Consider the following 24,514-nt stretch of genomic DNA (forward strand, 5'->3'; position numbering starts at 1 on the left):
CTCCTCGGGAGCGCGGGGCAGCCGGAGCCGCCGGCGGGAGGCTGAGGCAGAGAGCGCCGCGTCGCTCAGGCCCCGAGGCAGCGGCGGCGGCCCCGGCTGCCTGCGCCGCTCGGCGGGGCCGGGCCTGGGCGGGGCCGGACGTGAGCGCACTTCCGCGGGGCGCCATGGCCGGTGAGCGAGCGGGGGCGGTGCGGGCTGCGCTGTTTGCTCCGCCGGTCGGGCCGTGGGGCCAGCTGCTTCCCGGGTGGGAGCGAGGCGCAGGGGGGGCTGGGCCGGGGGCAGCAGCCAGAGGCCTTGGCGCGTCCTAAATAAATACAGTACCACTGTCTGTTCTGCGCGCCCGTGCCGCCGGCGTGTTTCGCTCACGCGTGGGTGTAGGTGGGGAAGGTGCCCCCGGGAGGAGCGAGTAATCCCGTGTCTCGCCATGCGTGTGGGCTTCGCGTTCGTGACCACTTTTGGAGCGTCTCTCTGAACAAAAAGAGCGGCGGGCGCCGTTCCTCGGCCCGAAGCCGGGCCAGAGCCGTGCGAGCGCGGCCGGCGCTGCGGGCCTGGGCGGGAGCGGCTGCTCGCAGCCGCCCTGAGGAGGAGCTGGCGTGTGAGCAGAGCCAGCTGCAGTGAGTCCCCGTTGCTGTGTGCTCCTCTAATGACACATCGTGAAATTACGGTCGGTGGTAAGGCACCCGCCGCCTTGAGGAGAGGCCAGGTTCCTCGCAAACGCCTCAAGACATCAATTCATGGTGTGAGCACCACACGCGTGCAGTAGCCATGGCCGTGATTCCTTACCATCATGTGCTGCGTTAGCATTTCACTATCATACATTGGCAGAAAGAGTGTTGTAATAGATTGGCCAATACTGGAAACAGCGTCCAGAAGAGGCTACAAAGTTGGTGAAGGGTTTGGAGGGGAATTTGTAATAAGGAGCAGCTAAAGTCACTTGGTTTGTTCAGCCTGGAGGAGACTGAGGTGAGACCTCATGGCAGCTACAGCTTCCTCACAAGGGGAGGAGGAGGTGGGCAGGTGCCAAACTCTTCTCTTTAGTGACCAAGGGAATGGCAGGAAGATGTGCCAGGGGAGGTTTAGGTTGGACATTAGGAAAAGGTTCTTCACCCAGAGGGTGCTGGAGCACTGGAACAGGCTCCCCAGGGAGGTGTCACAGCCCCAAGCCTGACAGTGTTCAAGAAGAGACTGGACAACGTCCTCAGACACATGGTGTGAGCTGTGGGGTTGTCATATGCAGGCACAGGAGCTGGACTCGATGATCCTTGTGGGTCCCCTCCAACTCAGGACACTCTATGATTCTATGAAAGCCACTGCTGTCCAGGTTACAATATCGCATCTCAGAACATGCTTGCATTTTTTTTTTAATAACACGATTTTCTTGTAAATTGTAACAACGCTGATAGTCATGAAATCCTATTCTTCATCTGAAGACAGTTAATGTAAATTCCATTTTACTTTGATCAATATTCAGCAATAAAGCAAGGTATTCATTCATGCAAACAGCTGCTGGACAGCGCACCGATTTGTTTCTGTATGCTTTAAATGGCTTGAATTTCTTTATTTTCTCATACAGCAAAAAGTCCTGCTGATGGTACTCCAAAAAGACCTGTTTTATCTGTCAGTGCAAGAAAAATTAAAGATAATGCAGCAGACTGGCATAATTTAATGATGAAATGGGAGAGACTGAATGATAATGGATTTACTACAGCAAATAAAATAGTCAACATGAAGATCAGTGAGCAGTAAGTATGCTAGTAACACATATGAGTAAAGACAACATAAAGATTGCCTTTATTGAGAAATTAATCTGTTTTCCTCACTAGAAAGTTCTTTTTGGAGGTGAGGAAAAGAACAAGTCGGAGTGGATAAGCTAGCTCTTAGATCAAACTCGGCAGTTGTGCTTTGTGGTTGCATAAACGTTTTACATTCACATAATAGATGTCTCCAAGCTTAAAATAATCTCATAAAGTAATGATATTTGCAAGAAACTGATGTCTATTATACATAGTCAAGCATAACAGATATTTAAGATTCTTCTGTAATGTAAAAAGTTAGAATCTAATCCTATAGTTTTCTGCTCATGTGACTTTGCTGACTCTCTTGCATATTTACACTGAGGCCAGTATTACCAAATTTCACTCACATCAAAAGCTCAGCAGATTTTAACAAAGAATCAGTGATGTATATAGACAAAAATGTTAGAACAGTGATGATTTATAAAGCAAAACAAAACAAACCCCACCACACTTTGGTAGAGCTGAATCTTCATGGTGTAAAGAAAATTCTGTAATTATCAGGGTTTTGAAAAGAAACTTCTCCAGAGTCCTGACAGCTGAACAGGGGTTTGTCTGACAGGGTTCTGACAGGTACAAGCTCAGGAATATTTTGCTCTAATAGTGTCAGATGTTGGTTTCACTTTCTAGCAGTCCCTGTCTACGTTTACAGCTTCTGTGGGAAAGTCAGCAAGACAGGATAGGTGTCTGCACATTGACTGCTCTGGGTTCACAGTGAAATGTCGTAGCTTAAATTGTGCATGAAGGTGAGCTTGTGCTGAGGCACCAGATTGTTAGCTGGAGCAGCTGGAGGCTGGGCACACCTTGTCATAGAATCATTTTGAGTGGAAGAGACCCTCAAAGTCATTGAGTCCAACTGTTAACGTAACACTGTCACTAAACCCTGTCCCTAAGAAGCTCATCTGCCTGTTTTTTAAACACCTCCAGGGATGGTGACTCCACCACTTCCCTGGGCAGCCTGTTCCAGTGCCTGACAACCCTTTCTGTGAAGGGAAATGACCATTTTGAGAGAATAACTTATAACACAGGGGCAAGGTAAAATGGGGAGAGGTGTTATCTTAATAGCTGCAACTGTTTTTTTCAAGCACATGCTCTAAGGTAGAGTAATTCTTTGCTCCTCTGAAGATTGCGGTACCAGCCCCAATTACTCACACAGCTGGCTATGTCTCCTACTGGTTTTAGGTAGGAATTCTTATGAACAGCTTGTGAGAGATTTTAAAGGATCAGATCATATGGATTTTAAACCTGCTCAGCTCAAGTAAACCTATATACCGTTGTTTATCCTGCCTTATGTTTCTGTTTTAGATTTCAAGGCAATAAACTGGAGATAGCATGTGATAACAGTGCCGCAGAATCTGAAAAGCCAACTCCAAAATACAATGAGGAACTGGACAATTGCTGTGCAGAGTTACTTGAGACCTTAAAGCATATGGTAATGTTCATTTTTTCAGTCTTAGTCAGTATGAATCAGTTCCAAGTGTGTCCAAGTATGACATAAGGAAATGTCCTCAAGTGTTTGTTGTAAACAGAAATTTGGGATTTTTATTCATTGTTCTTTGGCTTCCAGTGTGCACCATTAGTTTGCTTGATTGGTAAATTTGAAAGTTAGGTTTACATCTGCCGTCTTATAATTCTACTCCTGCCATTATAAAATGATCTTCTGAAAATGAAAACGCGTCATACCAAAATGCATTCTAAAACTGCATCAGTTTTCTGTTTTCTCATCCTGAATATTCTATTTAGAAAAAAACAAAACCGAAACCAAACAAAACACAAACAAACAAACAATAAAGCATGAAGTAGTGCTTTACCTGCCATCATATCTTTGCAGTTTTCTTTGATCAGATATAATGGAGTTATATTTTTAATCTGCCTGCCTGCATTTTCTGTGCATAATGCCTTCTCTGGAGAGTGGAGTATGATAATTATCTGTAACCCACCTTTTCTTCTGGATACATTGCTAGGAATTAATGTCACCTGTCAGTCTGACAGGAAACTTTTTTTTTTTGCCTGATACTGCAATTTAAAATTCATATTAAAAATAAGTTTTATGGCCATCTGCCAAAGTAGAGGCCCATCAAAGAGATGATAGATCTATTTTTTTATGTAGACAGGGTACCAGTCCAGTATTTAGAATAAACAGGAAAGCAGCTGGATTTTCCTCAAATGTTGTTCTGTGGGAAAAAGTAACAGTGTTTTTTTTTCCTTGAGGTAGTTTTGTATTCACACTACCAAGTGTCTTGATGGAAGTTTTTATTACTCCTGCATAACAGGAGTCTAAGCAGCCAGTGTTAGATTGGATACTAAACATAGCTTCTACAGATGTATTTTATGTTTTATTCCTTATAAGTCTGTACCACCATACAAGTTTATAGAAATATCTGTAGCTTAGCTTCTTGAATTAAAGATACTGCCTGCAAACTCCATTGTGTTGTAAATATTAGTCTCCATCAGTAATACAGAAAGTCAGGTCAACATGAAGGAAGTGGATGGAATGACCTGTTTTTCGAAGCAAGCTGCTAAATCAGCCCAGATATATTGTCAGTCACAGCCTGAGCTGCTTTTCTCACCTGCCGCTGATATTTTGAAATCAAATTTAAGTCATCTTGACATGGTAATGTAAGAAAGCATGTGTTTACAGGGCTTGTGCCACCTTGTTTGTAGGCAGCCTGATGTTTTTCTCCACTACTAAATTGCTATAACGAAAATAGAGAGAGAGGTGAAAAAATGAGAGCGCACTTTAATATATCTCTACATGGGGGAAACAAAAGAATCATGCAAAATCAGAGTCAGTAAGTCATATCTGCAGTGTTCAAAATATTAGGGTATCTCATTTTAAATCCGTATATAAATTCCAGCTTTAGTTCCTGCCTGGAGTTAAAAAAGTGAGTAATGCTAAGCTGAAATAGTCTCGAGAAATAGTGTGTTTTAAGAAAATGTTCAAGATTATAGTAGCCTGGTGTCTTGTGATGTTCATTAACATTACGTGTTTATCATTTCCAGACAAAAATACAAATGAAAATGGAAAAGCTTACTTCAACTACTAAAGGAATCTGTGACTTGGAAGCATACCACCGTGGAGCTGGGAACTGCACAACGCACTTCTTTCATACATGGCCCACACCGTACTTCTGTAAGTAAAATATTGATTATCTTAGCTAATTGTGCTGTGTGGTTGATGGCATCTAATTTAGGACTGAAAAATAAACCCTTTTATCTGGATGTGTTAGAGAGGGAGAGTGTGTATCAGTCTCCCTTAGGATTAACTAATCAATAAACACATGAAAGTACCACTTGGCTTTAGGTTGCTGCTGCTGACTGCTTGTATGAATTGCCAAGCGTTGTCTGACATGCAAAAATTACAGCATAAAACTGAGCTTGTCAGCAGCTTACAGTGTCCACGCCAGAACAGCCACAGCCTTTGTAGAGACATATTTGCAACTGGTGGTGTTAAGCCATAGGCTTAACAGGCTTGCCTTGTTACTTGGCACTGAAATGAAATCCTTGAATGCAAAGAACACACCATGCCTCAGTTAGTTCTCTGGCAGCAAAAGAAAAATACAATTATCTCAATGTCAGTCAAGTAAAGAAATGTTCAGTTATTGTCTACTGCGAGTATCAATCCCTTTAGCATTCACTTGATGGCAAAAGGTGCTGCCTCCCAGCGCCACAGTTTTAAAACAGAATTCAAGAGAAGCCTGATTGCATGCAAATCAACTGCCGCCTTTGTGAAGCAAAAGTCATACTTTGGCGAAGCACTGCTTCTTACTTCGCTACCGTAAAGTTAGGAGGAATCTTTTGTATTAGTTTCTGCAAGCTTAAAAGGGTAAGAATGATGAAGACAACTGCTGTCAAAACACTCGTTGTGACTGAATCCTTTAATGATCTCAACTCCATGAAAGACTGCATCCTCCTGAAGATAGGGATAGTTCAGGCTAGGTTAGAAACACAAGATCAGTCTCTGTTTAAAAATCATTTATGTGGCTATTTTTTTATAAAGTCAGATAAGATTATTACATAAATGTATTTTAACCCCCCTACCAGTATTACTAACAAAACTAGTAACAATATTGTATTTTACATTATACCCTTCAGTTTTGGCCTGTTGTTTTCTTTTACTGTTATTTTTCACTGTTTCATAGATCATATAATGTATCTAGAGTGTCCTGAGTTGGAAGGGACCCACAAGGATCAAGTCCGACTCCTGTCCCTGCATATGACAACCCCACAGCTCACACCATGTGTCTGAGGACGTTGTCCAGTCTCTTCTTGAACACTGTCAGGCTTGGGGCCATGACACCTCCCTGGGGAGCCTGTTCCAGTGCTCCCGCACCCTCTGGGTGAAGAACCTTTTCCTCAAGTCCAACCTAAACCTCCCCTGGCACATCTTCCTGATATTCCCTTGGGTTCTGTCATTCGGCACTAAAGAGAAGAGTTTGGCACCTGCCCCTCCTTCTCCCCTTGTGAGGAAGCTGTAGAACAGGATGAGGTCTCCTGTCGGTCTTCTCCAGGGTGTTGGTGTCACTTAATGGAGATCATGCATTGCTAAAGTGCTTGGCAACATGTGAGGACATCCTTTAGATTAGGCAAAATCAACAGTGACTCTGAAATGTGAAACTTGTATTTCAAGATAGCATTGCCAAATTTGAAAACAAAATTTCGGTTTTTTGAAAGAGTATCTATAATTGCTCATTTTACAGTGAGTTCTGAGAATCAATACCACTGCTTATTCTAGAATTCATGTCAAAATCGCAAGCATATAAAATATATCCAAAATCTGAGGAAATTGTTTAACTTTTTATATTCTAGTGTACAAACATTATTAATGCTGTAAAACCCAAGATGTCTAGATATGGGTAACAGCTTATGTAAACATAAGATTTTTTTTGATGATCAACATATTACAAGTATAATTTAACTTTTAGAGAATTGTTGAAATGTTCTGGTCAATGTGCTTGACTTTTAATTCATTTCAGACGAGGTTTCTCTGAAGCTTTCTGAAATGTACAAGAAGGAGCTACAACTCAAGCAAACAATTGTACAAGAAATTGCTCATTCTGCGGACCGGGATCTGCTGATGGTCTATTTATCATCATGGTTGTACCAGCCTTACATTGAGAACAGCAGCCAACTGCTGCTTGAAGCCATGCTGCTGGAAACAGGACACAGACAGTGCTAGAATTTCAGATGTTACGTGGCTGGCTTCTTGTGATGCTTACATGAATCTGAAATGGCAAATTGCAAGGCTTACCAAGTAAGTTGAATTTTTGGAAAGTTTATTAAAAATATTTGTCTCTGTTTGTATTTATTTTGTCTCAGCTGATATGCCTTTTTCTTCATGGGACTATCTGGTGTTGGTTGCTTCATTCATTTTAAGTGCAATAGAGAGGCTACAGGTAAGGCCAAGTCCCCTATAATCAGAGAGAGGTAAGCACTGCTTGGTGGTCTGAGGGGATCCAATGCACATAGACACCTGCAGCAAATAATTCAAATATTTTCCAAGTCATGACGTTCTAAAATACCTACATTATCCCTTTCACTGTAAAAGTTTAGCACTTCTTCATAATTCATGGGTTTTTTTTTGCGTGATTTAACAGAGCTAGTGCTTTTGTACTTGCTTTGTCAATGAGGAAAAAGAAAGGAAAGCACAAAACAAAGCATCCCAAAGGATCCACGTGGTTTGGTATGCAGTTCTGAAACGGTGTCGCAGGCACTAGTGTGAATTCTGGTTTGCTTTTGGTTATAGTGTGGTTAGGTACATGACCCTTGAAGAGGGGTCCAAGCCTCAACCAGCACACTGGGCAGGTTTAGTACAACTCACCATTCCACAGGCATTATGGGAAAAGGTCTTGTCTCTTTTAATATATTGTAACTTTTTTCTTTTAGAGATGTTTCATGAAAGCATCTGTTGAATAAAAACAAGACCTACTTCAGTCATGTCCTTACCCCATATTGTTTGCTTGCTGTCATAGGGCTCAGCGAGTTTTTCCTTGAATTGCTGTTTCTGATGTGAGATGGTTTGGGTTTAAAGGCGTGCCCCCTCTCTATTTTTGGTTAGCAGTTCACATGACAAGAATCTGTGGCTCAAATTCTTGGCTTTCTTGGAAAAGAGAGTATGGAGTGTGTTGGGGAGAAAAAGTTCATGCAAAAGCTGAAGTGGAATTCAATACCCTTACTTGCTTTCACACCTCAAGTCGTAATAATCCCTGTAGCATACCGTTATGTCAGACCTGGGTAGCATGGGGAAGCTGCTACACTTACCCAGCTTTTAATAATTGCTAGTTGCTATTGCAAATTAGCACTTTTCAGAAAAGTGTATTACAATGTGGAAACTACACAGCTGTGTCATCAAATTTTTAGTTAAATGCCTAAAGCATAGTGAATTTAGGCCTTCTGCTTACTTCATTATGATTAATCTAAATTCCTCCCACTGACTGATTGCCCATATGACCTGCTCCTATATAAACTGTTGATTTAGATCGCCTATTTCACACAATTATGCAGGGTTTCTGAGTGCCATTGACTCATTGTGCCCTGACAGATGTTTACCCTTGGTTCTCCTTGAAGAAACTATTTGAACTAAAAGACAGTAACACAAAATGCACGCTGCTATGAAATGGCTGTGGTTTGACACTAGAAAAATCTAGTTAGAACAGTGAGAGATTCTGGAACACATTGCTGATAGTAAAAGCAGGGTCACTTAACTCGTTCTAAGTTGAAACCCCATGAGCTTGGTAAAGGAAATACACAGGTTTCCTGCAGTAACAGAACAGAGAAGAATTGGAAGAGTTTTCTCAGCATGTTATTCTGTTCAACAGGGGTTTTTTTTTGACACCTTAACAGTATTCTATTCTTACCCCAAATTTCTAGTGTCTGAACGGAAAGCCTGCTGTAGCTCACAGAGAATACAATCAATTATGACTAGCTTTGTGGAGTTATTATTTTCCTTTGCAAGCATTCCACCTAGTTTAACAGCCACCTTCATTTATCTGAGTAGGGCCAGACCCTTGTCACTATGGAAACACCTTCATACTTGAAAAATATTTTCCAAGGAGAAAAGGTTTGTTCACTTATAGAATTGTTCTTTTAAGATGAGAGTGGGTGTATTGTATTTCCCAGCATGTGCAAATCAATAGGGAAGGCAGAATTGAGGCAAATTTTCATTGTCTGCCCAGGTGGAAATTGTGGTTTGTTCTCATTTCTTAAGAGGAAATAAGCTTTTCAGGAAGGAGTCTTCATATTCACAGACCCCCTTGCTCGTTGACTGCTACCAGACACAGCAAGATCACTGCAAAATCACTGCAGAGATGCTTTGTCATTATAGCTTTAAGTAGTTCATTGTTACTCTTGAAGCCCTCAGATGTAGTTATTAGACAGTCAGTATAAAAGAGCATAATAAAGAATTGCTCACTGCAATCATAGACTTTGGAAGGCCAGCAGAACCTTGCTTTGTGTGGTAGCTTTATTTACAAGCTAGGCCTGTATCCTCTGACAGTTACCACCTCCTGAAAAATAAAAAAGGAGAAAAAAACAAAACAAAACAATAACTACACCATAAACCCGACAACCAAACAGGAGCTCACTAACATATGATGACATCTTTCACATCCACACATAAATTCAGTGGTTTGGCTAAGCAAGTTAATCTCCTATTTTAGGCAACCAAGAAAAAAAACAGCCAAACAAAAAAACCCCAAATGACAACAAAAAACTTGCAAACCCAACCATACTAAAGGGACATAGTAAAGCAGATTGTTTCCATCTCTAAGTTGTCCTCTCTTATTTAGATTCAGTTTTACTGTTAGGTTTTTCCTCCGTAACAAGACCATGAAAAATCAACATTCAGTGCTCATATTTGTTCTCCTGCTTATTACAGATCCTTTTAGCTGATTTCTCCAGTTTTCATGGTAGCCTCATGTATTCAGCAATGAGGCAACACAGACATTTAAAAGGTATGTCACTGGTTTTCAGTAATGTCTATGACATGACAAGAACAAGATAAAGATACTTGTCATTTAAGGCTGTTTTTTTTAAGCTTCTTGGAAGGACAGTGCCTTGGACAAGAAGCTGCTAGGAGGTCTCCACAAAAATATCATCATCCAAGCAACATACTGAAAGTGTGACAAAAATACAAAAAGCAGTAGATAAAGTAGATAAGTAATTTGGTAGGATTTCTATCTGCATAGAGAAACCGGGATTACAGTCAAGGATGTATTTTTATTATGATTAAATAGTACAGGTCCTTGTAGAGTTACTAGGAAGGTCAAAGCTCAGAACTGATAAAGGATGCACCATCTGAAAGAAAAAAAGTATAATAGAAGTATAACAAAAATAGACCATCAGAGACTGAAGGAAAAAAAGGATTTGGTATCACTAAAGAAAATCAGATCACTACTTACACACCTTCCAGTTTCTGTCCAAGTTAACAGCAACTTTTAAAGGTGCAGCTGAACATTAAACAAGCACGCCTAAATACATTTCCAACAGTTCAGTACAAATCAGGTCCTCTTTGAGGCTATTTTTGTCTATTACCTCAGCGGATGCTTACTTAAGTAAGGATCAGCTAAGCTGTCACTTTGTGGGTTATATTTAAAACTGCTCATTTTTCCTTGCAGATTTACACACTAAGTCTAGATGCTAATGAATATTCAAGCTAGCTTTAAGAAAGTGGAAAAACAAAGTGTTTTGTTATCTCAGTGGCACAGAAAACACACATTTTCAATATAGTCTTTATTTCACCCATATACAGCTTGCCAGTACACAGCACATCACTGCTGAACAGCAGTACAACTTACTGCATTTTTAGATGGCTAAAGAGAAAAGGAATTATGTAACAAAAGGGAATAGTGCAACAGTTTTAGGGTTGACAGATTTCCACTTTCCACCCACCCCCAACACATAAAGCAAATAGAACAATGTTAATTCTATAATTTTTGGTTGCAACGCTGCTAGATATATATAAACATAAGTTATAAAAAGTACAGGGCATAAAAACAGTTTACAAATAAGTTAAATTTCCATTATTTCAGTATTCACATTAGAAAAATATACATTTTATAGTCAGTCTTTTCCAGAAGAAAGCATATACAGTTTTCTAATTTATGGCTCCAATTCACTTTGCGAGAGCAAAATGTCTTCACTTTGGCCATCTGCTTCCATTGCCAATAGCGCTTCCACAGTTTCCAAAGGTATACCCTCAGGTGTGCGAATGTGCATCGTAGTACCATTGGAATCGGTTACAATCACGATACCTTCTGCCTGAGACAAAACAGCAGTATCTGGATGAGACAGGATAAGCCCATCTGAAGTCTGAATAAAAATCTGTTCGTGTCCCTGAGACAAAAAATCATGGCTCTCATCAGTAATCTCAAAGGCTACAGTTTCATCTACAGTAACAGTATTCTCCAGCTCATGTGGTTCACATGTCCCACATGAAAATTCAGTCATGTTTTTGAAAGAGTTTTCATGGTTCACATGAGCAGACAGGGAGGCTTCCTGGGCAGGGCTCTGGTGCGACTCAGTCTGGGCGCTGTGTGTGTAGGTTATTGGCACAACATTTGTTGAAAAAACTCTTTCAAGTTCCTGCATCTCATCAGCCACATCAGCATTATGAGGTTGTTCAGAATGTCCTTTAATTGCAAAACTCTGGTTTTCTTCTTGCAATTTCTGATAGTTTTGCTTGTGACCATCTCCTTTGCTTGTTGGTACGCTAGCGCTCAGACTGCCCATTGCCTTCTCTGACACAGAGCTGCAGAGTTCAGGAGCTGACAGCCCACTTGCTGCGTTCCCACTCACAAAGTGCGCTTGAACTAATTCAGGTGAGCCGTCCACTTCAGCAGGCAATACAACTTCAGAATGTAGCGGAGGTGCCTCACCTGCCATATCTGGTCCCTGTATGTTCACAGGCTGGGAATACTCAATCCTCATTTTCACAGTCTGGGAGAAGGTACCTGAATTTTCAGCATTGATTCTAACTCCTGAATCGGCAAGTGAGTTATGTTCTTCCACTGTCAGCAATGTATTTCCAGTTGTGCAGCAAGTTATATGACTATCTTCTGAAAGCAGGATTTCTCCGTTTAATGGATTAAAACCTGAAAATGTGAAAGAAATATTTTTTTGTTGGGCAATCTGATATTGCACATCCAAAAAATTATCTTTCAGCAATAATTTTGGAGGAAAAGCTAGACTGCTTCCCTGCTTGCCTTCCCCAGATTAGCAAACCTGAAGCAGCTTAGAACAGTTTCACAGCACTTCCGCTGAGAGGGCCAGTATAAAAATGCTTAAGGAATTTTTGGATAGCAAAATATTGAATATTTCCATACCACAGGAGCTTACGGTAAAAGCATTTTTTTGTTAATCCTGAAAACAACCTGGGCTGAAAGTCAATTTTCTTCCATTTGGCGTACAACCGATAACGTTAAAAGATAAAGAATATGTGAGGCACAAAGTTGTCAGCTGCTCATCCCCATTACCATTTGTAAATCGACAGAAGCATTTAAACTTGATACAATTTCTGTTGATAATCAAGTACATCCTGGACTCAGACATGTCATCAAGTTACTACATTTCTAATTAGCTGTGCTAACAGTCCCAGGAGCACTTTCATCCTGTGACAGAACAAGTAAAAAACACTAGGAATGTAGTGTGCTTTACTGGTCATTTGATCTGGCCTGAGAGCCAGGTCACAAACCCAGGCGGTAGCTGAACAATAGCTACTATGTTGTAATAGCATGAAGTGCCAGTTTTTATTATTGAAGATCAAAGGGAACAAGTAGGTTGTTCTTGTTGTGAAAGATACCACTGTACAACAAAGGCAGCCTAACCCTGCAGAAAGCACCATTTTTAAATTTTTGTACTGTAGACTAGCAAAGGCCTTACTAGCGGGTGGATGTGAAACAAAATGTTAAAAACTCATAGCGCAGAAGAAAATCATAATACAACAAGGATTAAGCGTGGTCATGCAGAGAGCCTTTCAGAGAAAGAAAAACCAACTAAGGGGGGAAAACAAAACCACCACTGTTGACACAAAGACGTGCAAAGGGCAAAAGCAAAGCGGCTTACAAGCAACCCCAAAAGAGGTATTTGCAAAGCAAGAGATGGTACTGATAGACACACCTTACTAGAGATGGGTAAGGGCTGGAATCTTTCACAACAGTGATCACAACACCTCTGAATTACTGCAACACTTTTGCATAACAGACCAGTGGAGTTTAGAGATGACACGTGGGGACCCATCTCACTTTCTAATCCACTGTTCCCCTGCCAGTCTGGCGGGCAGGGGGAATAAAGACAAGGGATAAAAAGAAAGGCAACCACCCAAAGGCTGTGGTGCAAAACGGTGCCTCAATTCCAATCCTTAGGTCCAGCATCTCCTCTGGGATACAGGGCAGCCTGTGCCAGCTCGCCCCCTCCCCCAGGACACACAAAGCTCTGATGATTCTGCTGTTGTGACCTGCTGGGGCAAAGAGGAAGGACACGCTGCTTCCCTTGCCTCCGCTCTCCCACAGCTGACACTAAGGTCATGCACCACCTCCGCTCTAAGGGCCAAGAAGCAGTCAGGAAGCACACAGTACAAGATAGCACTATGCTCCTAGTACTGCCGAAGTATAAATAACTGGATTATCATGCATTTAGAGTTGAGCTACTGCCGTGGCTGCATCATCTGTAACTTTTTTTCCCCCCACATGAGGTCTTTTCAATTAAACAACTGCTTTTAAAGGACCTGGGAAGCAAGTTACGAAGTGGAACCTTAAGACAAAAATCACAGTAGCTTGAAGAACAAAGAGACTTGTTCAGCTCCTCCACAAACAGAACATGATTGGAAAAATCTGAAGAGGTTACCATCTTTTTCAAACAGTGTACACAAATTCCCACTCTTTTCTTTCACTTCATCTTGGCTGGCATAAGCATTATTCACATTCTCCATTACGTCTTCTAACTTGGTCCTTTTGGCTGATGGCAACAGTTCCTCCCCTGAGCTCTGTCGATACAAGAGATAATTAACTGGCTGCCACCGTAACAGCTGACAATACTGGAAAAGATGACAAACTAACTGTGGGCACTTCGTGGTAGTGAACTGATGCTCTCCTTGAAAACAGGATTTTACACTAAAGGTCTTCGTAAAAGGATTTGAACACAGACCTCACACTTTGTCGAAATGCCACTTTTGGTATTTGATTGAAACAAACTGCCCTTGCTTCAACACCAAAGCTGCTTCTTGAGCCTTTCTGAGTCGTTGTACAGCATAAAACCTACTATAAGCTCACTCTCCAACTTCAGTAAAGGGCTGTGAACAGCCTGCCCAGCATTGTTTGGTCAATGAAGAAATACTGATCAGCTCTTTAAATTCAACCACAGGCAGAAAGTGGAAAAGCACTAGTCTTATATATCCACCAACAGAAACAACTCCGGATTAAATAAGATGTAGAACACTTAAGGGGACAGACCACAGAGATGTGACTTTTAAGAAGAGGAAACACTGTTCCTTGCTACAGCTGTAAACAGACTAAATTGGGTCAACTGGCTTGTTAGAAAGAAATAAATTATTTTCATGCACCTCTGCCAACCACCAGTTAGCAGAGCAACCACTTCTCCAGCATCTGAGCCTGCTCAAGGTTAATCCCATTTACTCTAACACAAGTTAGTAGAATCTGAGGATCCTTCTCACTGTGTGGCCTCCATTTACTAGCACCTCAACAAAATTCTTCCATCCTTATATCATGAATTACCTGTAAGCCTTTGAGATTCCATCCTGAACGGTACCAAGTGTCTTCCCAAAGTACATCTTAGCATGCTAGTTCACACACTCTGCTATGATACCACAGTAGAGAGCACTTTTTAAAGTATTTCCAAACACCATGATAGCCTTACTTTAATACGAGTCAGATAATACTAGTTAGGTTTTGTAAGGAATAATTAGCTGGCTTAACAAGTTTTAATTTGTCTTAGTTTGATTGTCAATTTTCACAAAGGTTTTCCGTACCTCAGCTAACCGTTTTTGTCCCAGTATCTCCACAGGCACTTGCTCACTAACCACTTTAATTATACATTGTGAACAAGAGTCTACGCCTCCCGTCTTTTGTTCTCCAGTGAGTATTTCTGTAATTCCTAGTGATTCAGCAACCTTTAAAAACAGTTATAGGAAAAAAGTCAAAGTTAGCCTTTCCAGTCTGAATACACACATGCTGAAATACTGATTCGTTTCCTTAAAACTGAACTAGAACTACATGGGGTCTAGTCTAACAACAATCGTCATAGCTCAATAAAGTATTTAGATATCGATGTTTTCTAGTAGCCTCCATATTAATAGAACACGACCTTTATTTGAAGGTGAATATTAACAGGCAAACTAAAAAAAATTAAGAGTACAATGGTTATATATAGAACCCACAGACAGTTACTAAGAGCAGAATTTAATAAAGAACACTGTTGAGGCTCTCCATTATTTAAAAAAACATTTCAGTCTTCCTCTTTAAGAGTATCTCATAGTAGTTATGGATTCCTCCTGCCCCCATTCCATTCCTGTGCTTCATCCTTATGTAGGTGTGCTACTATACAGCTTCTCCAGTTTCTGGTTTGGGGTTTTGGTTTGGTTGTTGTTGTTTGGGTTTTTCGTTGGTTTTTGGTTTTTAAGAGCACACTTTTGTATTAAGAAGGCACACTAACACTGAAGAGAACCAAGAAAGAGATTCCATTTTAGGACTGCCAGTATCGACAGCATCTCTTTACTTGATGCACCTTCATTTCACCAAAAAGAAAATGTTAATTACAAAATGGCCAGATGAGCACACTGTAATTCTGGTAAGTTTTTTAGTATGTACACTGAACATCATGATTTATTCTGAAAAATAAGTATTAACCACTGCTAACAGCCCATACAGGACTTCATTTGTTAATCCAGGGTTATTATAAGAAGCAAAATCTGATCTCCACCAACCCTACTCTGAGTTTTGTTCCCTTCTTATAGCAGTTAACAAGTTCAGTGCTCAGGTACCTTCATGAGCACATTGTTTGGAAATTTAGGTGGAGGTAGTATACAGAGTAGTGTTTTCTCTACTGAGAGAAGGGAAAACCACAAGTGTTAAGTACATGTACAAACGTTATACTTTTGTTCTAAGCAAGGGTAACATAAATTGATAACGATCCATAAGGACAAACAGATCCACATTAAAAACAAATACCAACAACCAGAAAACCAAACCTACATTGTCTTTCTAGATGCAGCTGCATAAGCAAACAAATGAAAAGTCACTGAAATAAGTTTGCAGTTTTATTAATGTATTCACTGCCTTTCATGTTCGTTAGTATGACTGCATAGATGTATTCAGTTTGTCCTCATTTTGCAATGAAACCACCTATCTCTTTAATTCAAGGCCACTCATTTTAAATATAACCCACTAATCCTAATCCAACATCAAGATGTATTTTTATTAGCAGTTAATGCTGAATAAACCTTGCAGAAACATGCAGCTTCATACTACCCTAAATATGCAAGACATATCAGTGCTGCTAGAATTTTATTTTAAATATATTTCTAGTTGTATCTACTGCCACAAACTAGAACTGCAGTTTTATTGTTGACTTTTCAGTTAGTTATTAGCCTTTTTACAATAATGTCTATTTTGCTCATCAAAAAACATACTTTCTTTAAATAACATTACCAGGATGACAAAGCTTATCAAAGAAAAATGCAAAGCACCTAAAATAAATATAACAAAGAAAAAAAAAATCACCGTTCCAAATAGAGTGCTTTATTACCTTAGCATCTTTTATTTCAACAGGCTGCTGGCAACTCAGCAAATCAGAATTACTGAGATGATCATAAGCCATTTTCTTTACCATATTATGCAAGTCTTCAAATTCCCTATACACATCTGGGAAGTAAGCTTTGGCTGGATACCCTTTTTCAACCTAGAAATAAGAGGGGAAAAAAGGGTTTGTTTCCCCCTCCCTATATTTAAAAAAAAATGAAATTTGTCAGTTTGTTTTGTTCAACATTTTAAAACGGAAATATTGAAGTCAAAAGATATAGAATATTCAAAAATGCCACTGACCTAGGCAGCAAAAAGCCAGGCTTTCAATCAAGAGACCTACCAGAGTTTTGCCTGTGTTAAGATTGGAGTGATGCATAGAACACATACATTTTGCACAACTCTAACTTAGAAAATTCACATACATCTCTAAAGGAATCTTTTTATGTATGCTAGTGGAAGTCTCCCTAAAATAATTTAACTTTTTTACATAAAAACTTACCTTCATCAACAGGAATTCATATACTGTAACAAGCTTTGCGAGACGTGGGAGAGCCAGCTCCATTAAGTCTTCATTATCACATTGTTGTATCAGCTGTCAAAAGCCAGAAAGAGTTTATTAGAGCAAAGTAGCCTGCAGAGGTTATGCATCCCACATTCAGACCATAAAATATCACTACGTTTTTTGAAAAATGCACTGTATGTTGAAGTAGCATTGAGAATAGATGCAAATTAACACCAACCGAGGAGATAAATTAGAAAACCTCAGAACAATTACTACCCCTACACAGACAAAACTCAGTCCCACAAATGTTGCGAAGAGCAACATCAACAGCCATAAAGGATCTTCCACAACACATAGGAAACAAACAGAATATTGTGTTAGTTGCATGGATTTTTATCCCAATTCTATCCTCCTCCAAGAGCTTGTGGGTTTGGCTTTTTTATTTTGGTTGTGTTGGGTTTTGTTTTTCCTTTTTGATGTCCCCCAACCTCAGTTAGGTTTATTTCTCTTTACAGTGTTGGAGGAGATACACAATAGCAGTTAGTAACTTTGCTTCTCCAGAAGGACGGCAAGAGGGTATCCACATGTCAAAAGACCCTCTCCAGACTGAACTCCCACATTCTCTTTGTCCAGTGTTCTGCTAGAAGTATTCTTTCCTTAAAAGACAACTTAAAAGCTTTCTTCTTAGAAGATGTCTTAGGCTTTCATCTTGTCAGTACATAAGGATATAATTAAAAAAAAAAATCATTAAAAAAAATAAAAATCAATCTTTCTGAAAATGATTCCTTGAACATAAATGATTAAAAAAAAAAAAAGGCGGGGGAAGATACTTGTGAAGTAATTGCAGAAGAGAACCATACCTCTTTTAACCTAGCTTTTCTTCTGAATACATTGTGCTCTGCTGACACACTACTAAGTGACTTTGAAGGGGACTGACCAGGTCTGCTAAGCCTTCCAGAACACTTGGATCTTCCACCCATCCTTGGTCGACCACGTCTCTTTGGTCGTCTGGGTCTTCCAGGTCCTTTTGGTGTTTTGGGTCCCCGGTGTCCTGAACTGGTCTCATTTTGTTGTTCTGCCAACATATGTCTGCTTTCTGCAGACTTACAAATCTTAATTAAAAGAAAAAGTATTTGTTCACCATTTTAAACAGTGTTTTGAAGAAGACAATTTTATGATTAAGTTCTTCATCTATGTAAACAATAAACAGCATATTAAATAAATAGAAAGCTGGATACAAGCACAACTGCTAAGAAAATTGTGGAATAAATCCACCACATTAGTAAGACCTCTACTTCTACAACACATGTATGCCATAATTTGCAAAGTCAGAATTTTTGATCCACAAAATGTCATACAAAATACAAAGCTTAAGGAAATATAATTAAAGAGCTGGTTTATGTCGGTTAAATATATGTAATATATTTGAAATAAAATATGTCCTCTTCAAATAAAGAAGTTGTAGAAATAATGACCCATAAAACACACCCAAAGAAAAAACTGGTTTCATTGAACTGTCAAAGCACAGTGGCTTTATATGGAAGACAAAAATTCTGAACAGCCATGAACACTGACAAGCCTGGTAACTACAAATGAAAATAGAATATATTGCCTAGTTTCCACATTTCAAAATCCTTAGTCTTCCCTAAGAACACAGCTGAGAAGTACAATTTCTATTGTTACCATTGTGATCGAAGCAGTGATTTCTTACTGAACACATCTTCCCTTCCAAGCTAGAATTTCTAATAATGTCCCAGTATTTTTTAAGAGAGGCATTTACAATAGTCCTGAGCTAGATAAGGCTTTTTTTCATAATCAGTACATTTCCACTCCAATCCAAATATTCAGTAGTCCCCCACTATTCTAATGATTAGGAGAGCTCTAAAAAGGGCAAATTTATGTCAGTTCTATCCGGAGATTAAATTACTAAATTAGTTCCAAATATGACATCAGACTAGGTTGAGCTTGGGGATCTTGACTGCCCTCCTGTCTATATCAATGTACCAGTTTTAATAATCCTGCTATTCTTCCTAGAAAGTATTCACCTGGCCAAAACCCGGAACAAATCAATAACCTAAAGTGCAAATTTGTAGAATTCTTATTTGCTAGTTAAAAGTAGCAGGTGCAATAGCAATCTAGCAGTCAGTAGTGGTATTACATGAGACTGACTGGAATTTTTCTAAATTCCCATCATCCTGAGTAAAATAAGTGCTGCACAAGTAACACTACACAATAATAGAGAGAGCAGACTTCAGCATTCTGCAGTTCTGTTTCCATAGATGACAGAAGAGTGTAGAAATGGGGGAGGTTTGTTTGCTGCACTGGCATCTTAAGCTGTAAATTTTCACATTTCTGAGAACAACTTCACATTTATAAATAACACTAATAAATGTGACATTGCTGCATCTAAATGAGTATTTTTTCCTAGACAGCAGTTGTATCCACTTTTGCTGCAAGATGTTAGAGCCATTTCGACATTAAAAGAGGAACTTTACTTTGAAGTGAACAGCCAAAAACATCACAGAAAAAAATGTGCAGCTACAGTAGCTTCCAACCCAGAGACTCAAGTTTCACCAACGTGTTTGGTTTGCAGGCGTAGCTAAGCCACACTTCAAAAACCTGCTCTGGGAAAAACTCTGTTGGATTCCAAACAAGCGTCATCACAGAAAAATCTCTATTTCCGTAACAGAAATTGACAGAGCAGAAGATGTCTTGCTGTCTAACATGCTAAAGGCTGGAACTGAACCACACAGTAGTCTTATCCGAATGCAGAGAAGAAAGCCATTTACACAGACAAGGGTTTTTCAAGCCAAAAGCTGTATGTCAGAAAACCAGTAGGAAATGAACACTCAGCAAACTTTTTTATGTGCCTGTGCAAGAACACTATTCCTGCAACGCTGCAAGAGACAATAACTTGATTTTTAAAGCACTTAAATGGGAAATTTGTTCAATTTAGTATACTGGTGGATGTATCTGAGCAGTACAAAACTTCTACATTTTACTAATGACACGTCCTACTGAACTGACATGCATTTAAATCCCTGTCTTTAGTCTTACTCTGCTGTCAACAGGAACTCAGATGAATGAGTACAGTATATGGCTACAAAAGTGCCATTTTACTTTCTACAGAACTGGCAGGTTTTCCAAATAACACACTTTACCTGTTCTCCAGCCTTCGAATCAACAGTTCCTTCCAGATCAGTAGCTAGTGCATTTTCATTATTTAAAGTGACAGCAGTTGAATCCAAATGTGCTGGACTCATCATTCCCTCTCTTATTCCACAGGCATTGTCCACAAATATACTTCCATTAGGCTTATTTAAAGGTATTTTTTGAGGTGAAGACTCCAGCTGTCCATGGCCTGGGTTAAGTTTATAATGTCTTGCTAATCCTCCTTTTCCTATATAGGATTTTTCACAAGTCTGACATTTAAACATTTTGGGTTTCAGATTATAATTTGAAGAACTGAATAATGCATCCTTTCCCTTCACCTTTCCTTCTTCATCATCTTCTATACTCAGCTCAGAATAGTCATCAGAATCGGACTGATGACCATCAGCCAAATCCTCCATTTTAATGAATTTATAATCTTTAGCTTTGTATTTTGGGGGTCGTGAAATCCGTCCAGAACGAGTTTTCACTTTCAAGGATTTTTTTAACTTGTCATCCTTTTGGTTTTTTTCAAGGCATGGTATCAGGGTATTTGCTGAACTGGCTGCAACCATGGTGATATTTGGAGACCTCGTAGCTGATACTGTGGCACGCGTAGCTTTCTGTCCATTTATCATCTTAGATGTGGGAATCTTGTTCACAGACACTGATCCCTGAGATGGTAAAGGTCTCTGCATAAGCAACTGAACTGGAGACTCAGAACTCTGCAGGAATAGCTGCTGCTGCTCAGTTCCTGTAACAGGCTGTATCCTAATTATCTGGGGATTAATAATGCCAAGTCCTGATATACTAGAATTTCTACCAACCGACTGACTCAGCATTATAGTTTTGGACTGGATTGGTGCCAATGAAGGCATTGGCCTTTCGGTTTCCTTCATCTGTCCTGGCTGAACTTGGACACAAATGGCTTCCAGCTGCTTTTGTGGAAAAAAAGGAAGAGTTGAGATTACACAAATACAGTATTTATAATACTTATCAATACTTATCAAGATGATACACACATGCCTTTAAAGCAAAGCACAGAGAAACCAATGCCCATCATTAGTTTTCCATTTTAATGCATCAAAGCACAGATTTAACACCAAAGCAGAGATTCCCTTCCTTCAAGCTCTGGGCTTTCCTGCATATTCCCTGATGTGACTGCTGTTCAACTAAAGCATGTAAAGTTTGCTCTCGTGCCATGTCAGAGCTTTGCATCCTGCAAGCAGAGCTGTTCTGCAATAGCAGAGCCAATGCCATCACAGGGGTGCAGTCATAACCTTCAGCAGCTCAAACGCAGGAGAACTTACAGCCTGCTAAATGATACGGGCCAAATACCAGATCCAGGACTTACCACTGCAAGTGCTCTGTTGAAAAAAAACTTTGTGATCACGATTAAGGGGAGCTATGCATTACTGTTCATCTCCCTCCTCATCCAAATTTCTGCCTCAGCTTGAACCGATTACTTGACAACACCTGCACCCCAAAACGTGGGCAGAAAGCCCAGGTACTGTCACCTTCTGTAAGAGCGGAATGCAGTGTCTACCTGTGCATTGCCGCTTAACCACTACGAAACAGCTTTTCTAATCCGTTTTAGCTGCACGTGTAGGCGGGCCAAAATACTGACCACAGCAGCTTGTTATCTACATTCAAACGCAGACTCTTCTAAACCACGTTGAAAGTTGTGTCTTTCAGCTGCGAGGCTCGAGTCTACACCCAAGGGCAGGTGTGGCCGAGGAGGAAGGAGGAAGAAAAAGCCTAGCGCCCTCCGAGACGTGCCCTGGGCGGTGGATTTCAGCACCGAGCGGGCGCCGCAGCGTCCCCCGCGCCCAGCCCCCGCCCCGGTTACCTTCTGCGGGAGGAGCCGGGCGGCCGCCAAGGACTTGCCCTGCTGCAGGGCGACCTGCTGGGCCACGCTCTGCAGCTGCTGGGCGGCGTTGTGCATGATGCTGGCCAGCGGCGGGGCGGCCCCGCAGGCCTGCGGCGGCAGCGGGCCGGCGTCCCGGGGCGGCGGGCACCCCCCGCGGCGGCAGGGCTCCGGCGGGGCGGCTGTCGGCGGCTTCTGCTGCTCCTGGGCCTTGCTCACTTGCTCGATGACCCGCTGGAGCTCCGCGGGGGCCAGCGGCGTGGCGGCGTGCCGAGGTGGCGGGGGCGGCGGCTCCGCCGTGCCCGGCCCCGGGCTCCCGGCGGCGGCCAGCAGCTGCTCCAGCAGCCGCCGCTGCTCCTCGGCGCTCAGCCCCGCGCCCTCCACCAGGCCCCCGTCCGCCTGCAGGTAGAGGACGGTGCCGGCCGCCGCCGCGCCGCCTTCCAGAGCGGCCAAGCTCTGAGCCAACTCCTCCGTCACCGCCAGCAGCTCCGGGAGCTCCGCGGGGGGCGGCGGGCACACGGGCTCCACGGCGCCCCCGCCCTCCTCCTCCTCCGCCGGCCGGGCAGCCCTGCCCGCCGCCACGCTGAGGGCAGCCCCGCAGGCGGCGGCCGCCCCCCCGGGGGGCTCGTCTTCAGCGAGAGGAGGGGTCGGCGGCGCCTCCGTGCCCCCCTCCTCAGGAGCCGCCATCTTGGCAGGCGTCAGCGGGCGGGAGCTGCATCGGCCCCCCCGGGGAGGTCTCAGCGGCACGGGGCGAAGCGAGGGGCACCGGCGGTACGCGGGCCAATGGCGCCCCCGGCAGCAGCCCGCCGCGCCCCCAGGGCGGGGCCGCCCGGCACCGACGGCGGCCTGGCGGGGGCAAAAGCCTTCGGAGGTGCGTGGGCGCGAGTGGGACCCACGAGTGGTGTAAGCCGGCTGCCCGGAATTAACGCGGTTTCGCGTTCCATCTCGTAAGGCGAAGCATGTACTCGTCACTCACTCTTACTTGGCGGGGTTCCACGCGCCCGTGGGCAGTAAGCCCAACAAGGAGGCGGCAAACGAGCCTGTGCCACGCGCGAAGTGAAGCCCTCACGCAAGAAAACGCGCCTGCAGGGGTGACCCGAGGACGCCGCGGGCGGGCTGGCGTGGCAGCCGCCCTCGCAGGTACAGGAACCCGCGCCCTGCCGGAGCCGGCCCGGGCTCCACCAGCCGCGGAAGCACGGGCGGTGCCGCAGCGCGCCCGGTGGGCTCCGCGCTGGGTAACACCGCGTGTGCCAGCAGGAGCGGGGCGGTGGGGAGGCGGCCGCTGGGACGAACAGGAGAGAGAAAAAGAAGCGACTCTGGCCCGTACGGGGATCGAACCCGCGACCTTGGCGTTATTAGCACCACGCTCTAACCAACTGAGCTAACCGGCCAGCTGACGGCGTGAGGCTGCTCCGCAGGCCAATTAACGTCACTACGCAAACCCGCCGCTATTCTACCAGAAAGGAAGGGACGAAAAAAGCGACAGCCGGAGCAAGTGACTTCCTCAGCTCCCGGGAGCGCCGGAGCTGGGCCCGCACAGGCGGGAACACGCTTAACTGATCAGCTCAACCAGAAAGCACTCAGCCCCGCATACAGAGATACAGCGGCCGGGGGGCAGCAACGACCACAGGCCATGTTCGCGGGGGGGCTTCTTTCACCTCCTAATACACTATTACTTCTCCGGGCTTCCTAGGATATCATTCTAGTTTAAGTAAATAATTTATTTTGGGCATTTATGTTAAAACATTTACTCATTTGGCTGTATAATGCACCATCAGGATCTCGGTTCTCACGGACAAATTATTCTCCTTTCCCTAATATTTTGCTTTTTACGAGTTACGCAGCATTTAAAAGACAAGGTTTCTTCACAGCTTTGAACCCTACATTAAAATACATTATGTCCGCTTACCAAGAGGCAAACACCATGACCAGGGTGGGTGGGGACACCTCTCCAAAATGCCGGGTTTGGTGCGGTGAGAACCCGAATAGAGACCGGGAGCTGGGGGAATGCAGTGCACCCCCCCACCCGCCAGAAATAAAGCCCGCCTGCTACCTGCAGTGGCACACGGGAGCCACTGGGGATCAGGCGATCACCGCAGATAAACCTCAGCTTTCTGGGGTGCTGTAGATACCGCGACACCAGCCAGGGCCACCGATCCCGCTGGTGGTTTTATGGCGCACTCGTCGGCTCAGGCCGAGGCCCGCACGCCTTAACCCCTCACCGAGGCAAGGGCCCGACGCCACCGCCTCGGGAAAGACCGGCCCGCGGAGGGACCGGGCAAGAACCGCTCCACAAAAAAAAAGGCATGCATGGAGGTACAAACACATCAGGCCGCCACTCGCTCCGTGACCCAAAGGGCCCTCAACCTCGCCGGCTGCCGGACAAGCCCCTGCCCGCCGCCCCCGGCCCCGCCGCGGCGCCGCTTCCACACCGGAGCACACGCACCAG

The 24,514-nt window shown here is 43.0% G+C and overlaps 3 protein-coding genes and 1 non-coding gene across 12 annotated transcripts in view; 1 reads left to right on the forward strand and 3 right to left on the reverse strand.

The window, feature by feature from the left end:
- The window catches only part of TECPR2 (tectonin beta-propeller repeat containing 2), a 44,907-nt gene extending 44,752 nt beyond the window's left edge, over positions 1 to 155 (reverse strand). Inside the window, exon 1 of one of the 3 annotated variants that reach the window (XR_010472748.1) lies at positions 1 to 132. The gene's annotated coding sequence lies outside the window, so the exon portion shown is untranslated. The other 2 variants (XM_065063443.1, XM_065063442.1) reach the window with 2 other exon arrangements.
- Positions 53 to 18,107, forward strand: CINP (cyclin dependent kinase 2 interacting protein). 5 transcript variants are annotated; one of them, XR_010472755.1, is made up of 6 exons: positions 53 to 171; positions 1,574 to 1,742; positions 3,099 to 3,225; positions 4,797 to 4,926; positions 6,770 to 7,047; positions 17,564 to 18,107. XR_010472755.1 is itself a non-coding variant. In XM_065063459.1 (5 exons), exons 1-5 carry the CDS (start codon positions 165 to 167, stop codon positions 6,040 to 6,042), a joined length of 540 nt encoding a protein of 179 aa, XP_064919531.1. In that variant the 5' UTR covers positions 53 to 164; the 3' UTR covers positions 6,043 to 7,101. The 5 variants fall into 5 exon arrangements, 3 of the variants coding, with proteins under 3 accessions (XP_064919531.1, XP_064919530.1, XP_064919533.1); XR_010472754.1 differs by lacking the exon at positions 17,564 to 18,107 and adding an exon at positions 9,670 to 9,812; XM_065063459.1 differs by lacking the exon at positions 17,564 to 18,107 and having other exon boundaries at positions 5,936 to 7,101.
- Positions 10,509 to 24,499, reverse strand: ZNF839 (zinc finger protein 839). Of its 3 annotated transcripts, none has more exons than XM_065063445.1 (8): positions 22,048 to 24,498; positions 20,210 to 21,133; positions 17,909 to 18,160; positions 17,046 to 17,138; positions 16,551 to 16,703; positions 14,776 to 14,916; positions 13,635 to 13,773; positions 10,509 to 11,884 (listed from the first exon to the last, which is right to left on the reverse strand). In XM_065063445.1, the coding sequence occupies exons 1-8, from the start codon at positions 22,750 to 22,752 to the stop codon at positions 10,893 to 10,895; spliced, it is 3,399 nt and encodes a 1,132-aa protein (XP_064919517.1). In that variant the 5' UTR covers positions 22,753 to 24,498; the 3' UTR covers positions 10,509 to 10,892. The 3 variants fall into 3 exon arrangements, with proteins under 3 accessions (XP_064919517.1, XP_064919516.1, XP_064919519.1); XM_065063444.1 differs by having other exon boundaries at positions 20,210 to 21,136; XM_065063447.1 differs by lacking the exon at positions 16,551 to 16,703 and having other exon boundaries at positions 20,210 to 21,136; positions 22,048 to 24,499.
- On the reverse strand, positions 23,383 to 23,456 carry TRNAI-AAU (transfer RNA isoleucine (anticodon AAU)). The gene has a single exon. It is a non-coding gene; the product is annotated as a tRNA-Ile (tRNA).
- Positions 24,500 to 24,514: the final 15 nt, after the last annotated feature.

The sequence above is a fragment of the Columba livia genome, chromosome 5 (genome assembly GCF_036013475.1).
Source record: "Columba livia isolate bColLiv1 breed racing homer chromosome 5, bColLiv1.pat.W.v2, whole genome shotgun sequence".
NCBI classification, from domain to species: domain Eukaryota; kingdom Metazoa; phylum Chordata; class Aves; order Columbiformes; family Columbidae; genus Columba; species Columba livia.

Coding starts and splice junctions, on each gene's coding strand:
- ZNF839 (XM_065063444.1), bottom strand. CDS start 22,752: ATGGCGGCTCCTGAGGAGGGGGGCACGGAGGCGCCGCCGACCCCTCCT. Junction 13,774..14,775: donor GACAAAAACGGTTAGCTGAG/GTACGGAAAACC, acceptor TTGTATCGACAG/AGCTCAGGGGAGGAACTGTT. Junction 11,885..13,634: donor TACACTGTTTGAAAAAGATG/GTAACCTCTTCA, acceptor TCACATTTTCAG/GTTTTAATCCATTAAACGGA.
- CINP (XM_065063458.1), top strand. Junction 1,743..3,098: donor AACATGAAGATCAGTGAGCA/GTAAGTATGCTA, acceptor TTTCTGTTTTAG/ATTTCAAGGCAATAAACTGG. Junction 4,927..6,769: donor ATGGCCCACACCGTACTTCT/GTAAGTAAAATA, acceptor AATTCATTTCAG/ACGAGGTTTCTCTGAAGCTT.